Below are 12,648 nucleotides of genomic sequence, written 5' to 3'. Positions count from 1 at the left end.
GTCTGCATTACCCAACCAAACTGTCTGATTTTACACAATCTTTAAGGTAACCATATGGAATAGATTCACACTAGACTATAGGGGTTGGCTGGTGTGCTATTTAGTCTATTATATGAATCTAACCCTTGATTCTCAAACTGTAGTTTGCAGGAAAATCTCAAGTACTTCTTCAGTCTTGAGTCAAAATTGTGCTGTACATAATCTATGCAAGCAGGGTACTATTAACAGGGTACTTATTAACAAATAAGTTCTACAACCTACAACTTGAATATAATTAATAAGCTAGTGCGAATCCTTCACATTATCAATGACTTAGTTCAAGAATAAAATGAAAAATTATATTCACAAATATGGTTAATCACTATCATGAAATTACACAACACAAACAAAACTGAAGTAAAAATTTAATCAATCAAAAGCTTTCTATAGTAAGCAAAATAAATGAACCGCTATTGTCATGCTACAACGAATGAACACATGGAAAACACTAACTCATTAAATAAAGTTAACCTATCCCATTTTAAAATTATTTTTACAGTTAATTGTTCCTTTTTTTGAAGTTCACTTGTTATTAGTAATATCACTAATATCTCTCATTGTAAACTTTACAACATGTATTCCTATATATGAAAAGAGAAAGTCACTTCATAATCCCATAGCTTGAAACTTAATTCACAATCTGAAATGATAACGTGGAGCTAATAGATTCAGCCTTGATTTATCAGATTACTTATTCAGCCCATATCTTACACTGGTTTTGCCAGATCAAGCAAAATGGGAAACTTAGCTAAGAAGAAATGATTTAAACAGACTACAGTTGATGGAAGTTCAGAAACACAGGGAACTATAACTGAAATCTTTCAAATCAATTTATCCTTAGTTTATGAAAGTGCGAGGTAGGAGAAAATATATTATTCTTATACTCATACAAACAATGAATGTCTATGAATACTGTCACATCTGATAACAGGCAAGCCTTACTATATAGATTTAAGAATATTATTTGTTCTTGAGCTACAAAATGCCACCTTTAGAAATCAGCTGTGTTCTCTATTGGTTGATAAATGAAAGGTTAGCAATTTTCACAAGTCAAATAATTCTTCCATGTTCATTTATTCTGCTCAGTCACAGGGATATTTCCATCATTTTCTGCTGAAAGAAACATTATATTGAATTAATCAGTATAGAAAGATTTCCATTTGATACATTTAAGGAATAAAGTGTTTGAGAATACCACCTTTTATTCTAGCAACAACCTCAAATTGACAAATTTCTAGCAACAACTTCAAATTGACTCTATTTCAAGGTAGGGGTGGAGAATGCTGGCACAAATTATCAAAGCTGATTACAGGGATGCAGGGATGCATTTGCAAAAGCAAAAATTCTGTATTTTATTAGTAATGTCACCTGCGTTTTCTTACCTGCCATTGCAGAGAAAAATAAGATTCTGTACAGCTGCCACAGTAGAATTTTCATTTTGTCCAGTGACAAGGTGTCTGTCAAGCACGACATGAACTGCATCTACCTTGCTGGCTGCGGTGGAAATGTATATTCACACCTTAATTTACGCTTGTAATGATGTATCATTTTTCAAAAACCTAAGGAAAATGTTACCTATTTTTTTTAAATTAATAAGAAAATATTTTGTTTTGCTTACTTTTCTTTCTTTACAATGTGTGAAATTCACAATTGAATCCTGCATTGGTAAGATGTAGGTATTCATGTTTAACAGCCTTGGCTCAAACCTGGATTTAGAAGGTTTGAAGACTTTCTAAAAGGCCTTTAGAAAGTTAGAGGGATAAGGTTGAGCCAAGATAAGTCTTGGGCTTTCTCAACATAATGAAAAAGGAGGAAAAGTCAATATCCTGGTTGGCTACCACTTCCTTCTCTTGCAGATAAAGAAGGACAAGACAAATGACCATCACATGTTAAAGTTCATTTCACATATGGTATTATCTAAACCAGGATTTCAAACTTGCAGTGTGCATGCAGCTCTCCACCTTATTTTGTGTGGTTTGTACCTCATACACTACATGGTAGAATAGAGCAGGGTTGTCAAACTGCCGGCCCACGAGCCGGACACGTCATGAGGAAACTGCGCCCACCCCATTGCCAGCAATGGGGAAAAAGTTCCGTAACATCGCGAGTTTGACAGGTCTGGGATAGAGTATCACCCTGGTAATCTTTAGGCTGATAAAAAAAAATGAAGTACAGATCTGTGACAAGACAGGGCTCTACAATGAGGCATGAAGCCATACTTTTCATTCTATAGCGGTGTTTTTCAAACTTGGCAGTCTTAGGTGGGTTTCCGACTCCCAGAATTCCTCATCCAGCATGCTGGCTGAGGAATTCTGGGAGTTGAAGTCTAAAGCTACAGGAAAGTAGAGATGCAGCAGTGGCAATGGGAGGAGGTCCCAACTCTGGCTTGGATGGCACTTTGTCCTGCCCATCTGTTGTAAAGTCATGCTTCTAAAGCTGTAGGAAGGAGCAGCTGTAGCCATGGCAAATTGAACATGTCTTGACACCCTAACTTTGCCATAGCTTTGCTGCTTCATTTGCCTAGGTTACCTCTAATAGAGGGGAAGCTCTGTAAGTCTAACGAATGATGCCTAGTTCAAGAGTAGCTATGCAGTTCTTACTGCAGATTGCAATTCTTGCTGCAGATTGCCATTCTACAACACATTCTATAACACATTGCCGTTCTATTACATTTCAGCACCAGGAAAGCAAGTTGATGCTAGTGTGATGCTAGTTATAAGCCCTGGTGGCACAGTGGTTAGAACGCAGTACTGCAGGCTACTTTTGTTGACTCCTGGCTGCCAGCAATTGTGCAGTTTGATCCTTACCAGCTCAAGGTTGACTCAGCTTTCCATCCTTCCGAGGTCGGTAAAATGAAGAGCCAGATTGTTGGGGGCAATATGCCGACTCTGTAAACTGCTTAGAGGGGGTTGTAAAGCACCATGAAGCAGTACATAAGTCTAAGTGCTATTGCTAAGTGCTATTATTTTGAGACTGCTACATTGCACACTTTGCTATTAATCAGCAACAGCATTGTTTGAAGTTTAGTTTCCTAATTTAGGAAAAATGCATCTCTTAAAGCTTTTTAATGGGGGGGGGGAGAGAGTGGTATAACTATTCATTGCTATGACCACAGTGCTGCAAATTTGATGCTATTAATCAGGTGGGCAACCAAGTCAAAGTAGTTTCTATAGCCTTGAGAAAACCACAATTGTCTTGCTGTACTGCATTCTTAAGATCACAAGGTATGTAAAAAGAAATCCTAGTCAGCCACACTTTAAATTCCTATAAATACTGTAATTACTACACAATATTTTCTACTTTAATGTGTTCACAAAATTATTTGATTCTACATATATGTTGATTTTAACAAGTATTAATAAAAATCTATGTCAGCAGAAAATATTAAAATGACATACCACTGAAAGTAGCTCCAGCATCTTTTGAAAAATCTTCAACAATAATTGGTAAACTAGCAAAACTAGGAAGTCTTACAAGTTCATAGACAGAAGGCTGGAAGAAACAAAATGATAGCAGTAACATTGTATTATAGTGAAATCTATGCAGAAAGATTCACGTGTTGGTTACAGAACTAGGTAGAACTTCACATAATTCAAGAAAGCAGTTCCTAATCAAGAGAATACAGACAGGATCACTTTATATGAAATACAGAATTAAATGCATTACTGTTGCAAACCATTCCTCTAACAATTACTAATTCAGTTCCATTGTAGCTTAACTGTGTTTATACTCTGCATGTGATTATCTTGGGATTACTTTACTAACGTACTTGAGAATCTCTTGGATATAAAGCTAGATTTCAAAGTTTTTAAAAGGAAGTATACTCTTTTGTGGTGATAAAATTGAATGCAAGTAAATGGGATGTGCTTCAGCAAAAACCATAAATCTTGAGGAAGATCTGTGACTATAATATGAGAAATTCAGCCATATATGAAAAACAAAAATAATAAGCTACATCGTATTGCCTGGATATTTAGCAGCATCTGGCAATCTTGATCTATTTCCAAAAATGTAGCAGGATCAGACCAGATCGGAGACCATTATTAAATTCCACGGTTGTAGGCTAGACCAGGACATTGAAAACAAGAAAAATAAGACAATGGAAACACAGCTTCTACACGGGTAAATCTGTGAAATTACAGGAAATAGTTTCATTCAAAGAAACTTAATTTTACATCACTTAGGTTTTTACATCATATAGTTTTCAAGAGAGCTATCTATTGTGAAAAATGCACTCTTCCTTCAGCATACAATACCTACCCCTGTTAAGCTGTATTCTTGAAACACCCAAGACTTGTCTTCATTCGTGGCACAACATAAGGCAGCCACTCCATTTCCAATAGCACAAATAGGCTCTATTAAAAAATAAACCTTTATATCAAATCTTCAGGGTTTTATGAAAATGTTATTTTGAAATGGGTCTTTCTTTCAAAAACAGTGTATCACATGTTGTATAAATGCAGTGTTTATTATTTCCTATTAAATGTTTTTTTTTTAATGCAACCGGGAAAGGGATCAAAAAGGTAACAAGAGGAAGGTACAATATTGATGAGAACAGAATAAGCAATGCATATTCAAATCTACTCTTTTCATGCATTCCTAACAATTAGGAATATCTGTATATCTGATACATTGTCCAAAATCTTTTAAGGACTAACTAGAGTTAAAGTAGAAGAAATACTAAAGGTAATATGATATGTGTATCTTATACATTAATCACTTTTTGCAACATGCTTCCTTATCTATGGTGTCTCGATGTACACAATAGCACATAAAACACCAAGGAAGTTTACCTACTGTTCTCCGAACTGAAATGCTGCAATATTCTAGCTAAGTAGCCACTGTTTGTTAGATCTGTCAAAGCACCAGGACAGTCAGGAATCAACAAAGCATGGTATCTTGCACCTAGGCAGGAAGCACAGGCAAAGCTGAGTTCTATTATTCAAAACCAGAGAAGGCAGAGATGACTCAAAAGACAGTGCTCTCCTAAAGCATTTCCTCCCGTCTTATTTGCTACTAACTTTCAATAGCAATATATGAAGGTCCCATTACATAAAAATTATAAATTATTGTTTAAATTAAATTAAACTAGCTTGTTTGGTAATAGCTTGTCTGCAACCCACTCGGTATTCCCAAACAATGTTCAAGCCCAGGACAAGGTCAATGTATCCCAAAGGTATATTCAATTTGCCCAACTTTTCTGCTATCAGGACAAACTGATTTGCTCCCCTATTTGCTCCTAAAAGCTCAGTGCCCTTCGGGATACATGCAGTTAGTTATCTATGAGAAAGGCAGAGAGGAAACAAGCAAAGGGAACACTGCTCATATATTAGCCATCCTTTAAAAATATAATCATTACACCCATCCCGTCATAACTACTGCCTAATGTCTCAAATCTGTATTAGCTGTTCCAGAAACAAAACAGAATCTGAAACTAGTTTGACTGTAAGTTGCTCTCAATTATAATAATTTAAAGAAACCATTAAGTAAAATTGGTTAGATTAAAGGTGAAAACAAACTCCTAAAATATGCCAAGGGGAAATATGAAACCATGGCTTCTATTGGCTCTGAACTATAAAAACAATCAAAGCTTTGAGAGCAAACTTTATATTTTCCTCCTAAAAATGCAAATGGAACAATAATAGCTTTAAGGCAACTTGATTATCAATTTAAATTATCTTTATTTTAAAATGTTATATCTGGTGGAATTGTATCCAGATATTGAAAAGACCATTTACTGTGTAGGTAATAAAGGGAGATACGCCCAGCCACAAGTCAAAAAATATCTCACCATCTGTTGATTCCAACTTGGCTGGATTTGCGTAGGATTTCATACGGAAATCCTGGATCCAACGCATATTTGTTTCATTAACCCCAACAAAATCAATTGGCTTCCCCTACAACAGCAAAGCCCAATTAATGCATCTACATATAATAAGCCTTTGGAATAAACATTAAGTGAAACAAAAAATATTTGAAAAAAAGCAATAGCTTGTCTCCATGAAGTAAAAACAGTGTTATTGGTACTAAATGAAGACATCATTTTTCATATGATCCAAAATGGAAATGCTGGCCAATACACACAAACATGTCCCCAAAATATTGTACATTTACAACTTGTGCACTACTCTTAAAGAGCTTAGCTAGACTTAGTTGCTTTTTAATAAAACATTGCGTTTACCCATTCCTGCATTTTGAGACCTCACTAGGAGATTGCATATGGAAACAAAAGAGAAAAATAAATCTACTAAAGGACTGGTGGATAAAAATTATTTTCTTCTACTTCACAAAAAGCAGGCCAATGTTATCTGTATGTGCCTAGTTTGGAACACTGCAATTTCTGATTACATTCCATTTTAAGACCATTTCTGAAGGCCATCATTTCCTGTAACAGCTACTTGCTTCCTCTTTTTTAATCATCTTGCCTGTGGAAGAATCTGTTTCATCACCTACTTAATAAAACTAACATGGAACACTTACATTTACTTACCCCTGGGGTAGCAACCTGTAGATTAAAAGCAGAGCTAGCCAATGTAAAAGAGTGGAAGAAAGAATCAGCTGATACACCTGGTGGACAGATATAATAAGCACATTATATGCGTAGTGGGAGCTTCTCATATATGGGGGGGGGACATTGGAATGGCTACCATATCTAGAGGAATAAAACCTGGATGTCACCTAGACAGCAACAAAGAAATACTGGAAAAGCCACCTGACTTTTTTTATAATGCAAATATGGAAACCTTACTATTCGCTGATTATTCTTACTAAACATGCATACTTGATAGCCTTCACATTCCTCAAAGTAAAAAAAAAATCATTTGATCATTTTCATTTTGGTCTTGAACATACAAAAACAGAATAGGCAAAATTTGCTAAGGCTAACCAACTTCAGAGAACAACTCTAAATTCCATAATTAGGAGAGTCATTAAAAACGAAAAGGTTCTGTAACAAAAGAAGGAATATATATAAAAAGAGACAGCATATATGTACATATAGATAAAGGTAATGTAGTGAAGACATGAAGCTATTGGAGTACCATGGGGAGACTTATATTGAAGACCACCTTTCTCTTTGAAGGCTGCTAGGTGAGCTCCTGAAGGGAAGTATATTTTAAAAATAATATAAATACTATACATAAATCAAGTAAAATAGAAGATTCAACCAAGAGCACTAATAAGCTTCAATGAATAGCCCAACAGCCCTGTAATTTCTAGGTTCTTTCAGGCAGAAAACAGAAAGCCTAGTTAGGGCTTAAGAGAGCTGAAGCACAACATGTTTATGAGACCATAAAAACATGTTAATATTACTATGTAGAAATTACAGCATAGCAACTATCGAACGCTGATCATGAGCACATAAAATACAACAGACACCTAACGAGATGCAGCCCTACTTGACCTTGGCTGATTAAAGACAAAGAAAAGGCCAAGTTTATATGTGGATGGGAGACCACCAAGAAATCTCAAGGCTGAAGACTACATTGGAAATGTCATCCAGGCAGGAGGAAACAGCGGCAAATAACTTTCGTGCTGCCGTCAGGAACCATTATACGGAACAGCCCACGTAAATCGAGAAGCTGAATTCCACTTGAAGCAAAGTTTATCTTTTGCCTTAAAGACCCGTCACTCTGACCCAGCCAGATAGACTCCCCTGCCATTACTGTATCGATCAAGCTGCCGGGAATAGCCTTCTCCATCTCCTGCGTCCAGCCATGCGCAGAGTGGAGTATCAAAGGGTGGACAAGCCACACACACACACCACAGCGGGAAAGGGGCTGATGCCTCTGACAATATACGCCTTTCAGGGGCGATTCGCTCAACTTCCTTGCCTCGCCTTTCTATTCAGCGCTCAGGTCAGCCGCCCTCACCCGGAAGAGCCAAAGAAGAGGGCGGGGAGGGCCAAAGCCACCAGCCTCACCTGCAGCAGCGGCGCTAGCCACAATGAGGCACGTCGGCTTGCTGAGCCTCTCCGACATGCTGGCGTTGGCCCGGTGGAAGCCTCCCGGGGAAAAGGGAAGCTGGCGGGGCGCCACCTGTGCTTCACGGCTGGAAAAGAGAAACCTCGCCTCACTTTCCGCCCACCAGCCCGCCCAACTTTCGCCTTGCGCAAGCGCCCTCGAGTCGGCCACCCTCTAAGAGGGCGACCCGGGGAAGAGGGGCGGATCACCTTCCTGCGGCTGCTTTCTCCGGCGGCCTGGCTTTGGCGACCTTTTTCTAATCTGATGTCAGCACTGCAGCCTTGTACCTTTCTAGGCTCTTTCTAGTAGCCAGAAATCCTCTAAGATAAAATGCACCTATTGTTATCATTGTATTGTTGTTGTTTTCCTTCCCCAACGCAAATTATTTTAAACAATAGCTTTAAAAATGGGTTTTTTTTTAAACTGGTTAGTGAACATAAAAAAGGGGTCTTTTGATATTAAATCGTTAACGTTTTCTGCATTGCTGGGAATTCCACTATTTTCCATTCAGCATTTGCTGCTGCTGCTCTTGTTTCTTGAAAAAAAAAACCCCACATCCTTTCCTTTCCCCATAACAAGTAAGCGGTGTTTTACAGCAGAAGAAATGGATTTGAGTCTTGTAGCTGCAACTATTTAACTTTCCTAGGGCAGTCTCTCAAATTGTATGTTATTATTGTATTATAATATACGGAATTCCTGCAATGCTCTGGGCTGTATAAAGGACAGTTGTGGCGGACCTGGATCCGGGAGAGGAAGACAGAATATAAAATAGACTCTCTAAAATCTGTAGATTAAAGCTATTGTAGCCTTGGGATCATAAAACATTCTTCTTATCCAGATTAGAAGGTTGAAGAGGCAGAGATTGCAAAGGGCATCTCTATGTTTTCTTGGGTCAGCGGTCATATGTAAATCATAATGATTGTCACAATTTATTCTGTATGTAAAACAGTAGCTCGCAATATCTATCTGTACTATGAATGTTTTGGTCTAATGAAAAATTCTATAAAATCCTGAAACTACTATGCCATATTTAGTATGAGTTCAAACGCATCCCTATCCCTAACTGTTTATATTTGCAATAATTTAAGTAAATAATAGAGTAGAAGAATACTAGTTGGCGCCATTAGGTCTCTGATTTGATAGAGGGTGATATGAGAAGATGGAAGTTTGTTTTATAGAGGATTTTTTTTTCTGTCATGAAAGAGATAAAATACCTCTATAATAGTCTGCTTGGCTCATCACATTAATTTGGCTGGCTTGATATCCACTTGCAGTCATTTGGTTGGCTGACATCTAGCTACTGCTGCTGCTGCTGTTATATTTTTGTTATGCCCTTTTTTGGTCAATTTCAAGGACATGATCGTGTTTACTGGCAATTAATCTACTAGATTCCCTCTTCTGGTCTCCTTTCTAGATGGTCTAGTACAGGGACTGGGAGGCCTTAGGTCATCCTCCTTGGACAGATCCAGCTGCTCAGGTAGTGTTTATGATTGATCAGCCTCAGATGATCTCTGGCTTTGTCCTTCCAGAGGCTGATATTCCACAGGCTCATCTGGAAAAGTTTCTTTAGCTTCAGACTCTTAGGTCCAGAGCCTGGCCCATGACGCTAATCACAACATTGAAGTCATCTATTCTGTGGATCAGACAGTCTCCATTGTAACCATGGAATTCAATGCAATCTGATTTCTCTACAAGATCAAAACAAATCTGGTTGAGCTATCACCCGCTAACAAGTTGAACAATTTCTTCTTTCCATTTGTGAATGAGGGCTGCTTTGTACTTTGTTTCTAAAACTGCTCTTAAAGATGAGCTATCCCATTTATTCCTTTTAAAGATTTATGTATAAGAACAGATTTTGATTATTTTTTTTCTGAAACTGTGGATTAAAGAACATCAATTATACCTCCATTCTGGTTGTTCATCAGCAGAAAGTCTTTGAAAACTGCATTGTTGTAAGTGGCTTTTATCACAGCGCCATCCCTCTCATAACATAACTTGAACCGATCTGGATATAATTATCAGAGGCAGCATTTATTTGATTTAGATTCTGTTGTATTCCCAGAGAGGCATGCATTTGTGATATTTTTCCATCTCAAATGCTTTGGATGTTCTACCTCTTGATTTGGGCAGATAAATACCATTTATCAGTCCATCCCTATCAGCCAACTGCCTTGGCTAAAATTTGGTCCGGTATGTATAAGGGCCAATATAATCACATGCCTAAAATATTCTGGAATTTTTAAATCTCATCCTCCAACATGAGACATGAGTTGTAATCTGGATTGATGAAATTGTAATCTGGATTGGTGAAGGAAACTCTTGCAATCCAGAAAACAGGCATTTACTGTCGTATGTTATAATCAAATGGTAAAAAATATTGTCTAAACCTGGAAGTTTTAAAATCTAATCAATGAAAGAGTGAAGAGCAATGTTTATCTTAGAGGAGGATATTACACAGAGAAACTAGAACTATATCAAATGAAATAATAGAACATAGGAGCTCCATAGATCTTTACATAGCCTTAAAGATGTTTGTAGTTCCATCAGGAATATGTTTCTGTATTTCTAGAATGCATGCTGATTTCCTGGTGCAAGGACTGCATAAACTAGTAATTTTTCATCTGGATATCATCACAGTCATATGATTTATTCAATCCTGTCTCTTAACTGCCCTTCTCACAAAAAAATGAAAGGCCAAACTGGCTGAATAGAAATAAATTTAGAAATAATTGCATATCTCTCCCTATATTCCTTTTAGAAAAGAAACAGCATTTCAGAGAAAAGAACAATCCCTGTCCTAAAAACTTTACCATTGCTTTTAAAAGAACAAGAGGAAAGTATTTAGATTATGTGAGACAACAGGGTATTTAAGTCTTTTACAGTACTCTATTTACAATTTCTCTCCTGTATATAATTCTTAGAAATTAAATGCCTGTGATTTGGTTGTCCCTAGGAAAGGGTTAAATGATATAGCTCTGCAAAGCATTTACTTTGAAAAGCCATCTGTGCATCCATGCACAACTGCATCCCTTTAGCCTAGCATACAGTTGCACATACAGGAACAAAAATACCTGGAAAAGCTATTAAAGAGAGCCCTGCAAAGGACACAGACTTTTTAATGTTTTCAGGATATTTTTTGTGAAGTACCTCTTTCATTGACTTAGGTATAATATAAAATTTATTTTTACAAACTGATATTTCCTTCTTGAAACTCATTTAGGCCTATTCATTATAGCTTAGTTTTATTATTGCCATGCATTGGCTTTTCTCATGCAGCATGCATCTGGCATGCAAACACAAGATTAAAAAACAGTCTGATTTTCCATTTTTTTTCACCCTAAAATAATTTGTTTTAAATTATGGGGAATGGAAAATTGCTGCATGTCTGCAAGATATATTTTCCTACTCAGACAAATGCAACTTGTTTTTTCATCTGTGAGCACAGCCTATGTACACTTACTTGGGAGTAAGCCCCAAGCCATTTGGTTGTAGTAAAAATAACAACCCTGAATAGAACTATCATGTAATTCTCCAGCCACAACACTATTAGTTGCCAAACTATGTCTTAAACTGGCATATTTTAATATAGGGTGACCATCTTTTGTGTTAATCACTTCTGAACAAAGTGACTCTTACTGCAATTCGTTTTAATTGTCCTAGACCAATACCCCTCTTCAGGTACATTTATTTAAATTGTCAGATTTACATGTATTATTTTTGTGCACAGATGACAAAAGTGCAATATGATATACTAATCGTGTATAAGCTTACAATATTGGGTTCATTCATCTATTCAGTTCTAAGTATTTATATAGGACTGTACTTTTAATTATTTTAACTGTCAGGAGAGGTATCACAATAGATAGCACAATTTATGTTTAGGATCTGGAGAAGAATTTTTGTATTTTTTTTCTTGTTCTTTTCTTGCAAGTAGAAATACATTAGATGCTATTATGGATAGATTCCTTTTCATTTGCATAAACTGTATGACTGCAAATCTTTCAGAAATGGAAAAAGATGTGCTTTAATCATTCAAAAAGAGGTGCTTTCCAAAAGTTCTCTCACAAACTGCTTGTTACTTTAGATGGTAAATCATCATCTTGCTATAAAAGCCAGTTATACATGTTTTCTGATATAGATATTGGCTACAAAATGTTTTTTTTATTTGATGGTTGTAATTGTAGTCAATTTTAAAGAAACAAAACTATACAGCAGACCAATTTTACATTTTAAGTCATTTTTGTGACATATTTGTGTCATATACATAGTTAAAATTATTATATTGTTTCTACTAACTTTTGCTTTTTAAGTCATAATTTCAATATATTATGCACGCTCAAAACCTTGTTTATATAGTTAATGTAAAACGGAAGGCTCTCTTTCAAGCACTGCAAATTAATTCAGCATTTGTCATAGAGAGATGTAATTTAAAATAACTTGCTATGGTAGTCACCTTTCAGAAAATAGGTATAAATTGGGAATTTAGTCAAGAAGGAAAAAGACAGAGTAATACTTAACGAAAAAGACCCTAAGTTGTATAGCTGTTTAATAATGCCATGGCCTTTATGCAATATTATTTGACTTTAATATTATTCAATTAAGAAGGCAAACTCAAATTCTAATTTCACTCTTGTTTGGGTCTGATTTT

General features: G+C 36.4%; 1 protein-coding gene across 4 annotated transcripts; it reads right to left on the bottom strand.

Annotated features, from left to right (window-relative positions):
- Window positions 1-387: 387 nt before the first annotated feature.
- Window positions 388-8,151, bottom strand: GATD1 (glutamine amidotransferase like class 1 domain containing 1). Of its 4 annotated transcripts, none has more exons than XM_039321954.1 (8): window positions 7,961-8,151; window positions 6,530-6,606; window positions 5,831-5,936; window positions 4,837-4,944; window positions 4,300-4,394; window positions 3,438-3,531; window positions 1,422-1,533; window positions 388-1,152 (listed from the first exon to the last, which is right to left on the bottom strand). In XM_039321954.1, the coding sequence occupies exons 1-8, from the start codon at window positions 8,016-8,018 to the stop codon at window positions 1,143-1,145; spliced, it is 660 nt and encodes a 219-aa protein (XP_039177888.1). In that variant the 5' UTR covers window positions 8,019-8,151; the 3' UTR covers window positions 388-1,142. The 4 variants fall into 4 exon arrangements, with proteins under 4 accessions (XP_039177888.1, XP_039177885.1, XP_039177886.1 ...); XM_039321951.1 differs by having other exon boundaries at window positions 388-1,149; window positions 7,961-8,149; XM_039321952.1 differs by lacking the exon at window positions 4,837-4,944 and having other exon boundaries at window positions 7,961-8,149.
- Window positions 8,152-12,648: the final 4,497 nt, after the last annotated feature.

The sequence above is a fragment of the Crotalus tigris genome, unplaced genomic scaffold, assembly GCF_016545835.1.
Source record: "Crotalus tigris isolate CLP2741 ecotype Arizona unplaced genomic scaffold, ASM1654583v1 scf7180000023830.6690815, whole genome shotgun sequence".
Classification (NCBI taxonomy): domain Eukaryota; kingdom Metazoa; phylum Chordata; class Lepidosauria; order Squamata; family Viperidae; genus Crotalus; species Crotalus tigris.
The sequence above is the reverse complement of the archived record's forward strand: the minus strand, read 5'-3'. Positions and strand labels throughout refer to the sequence as shown.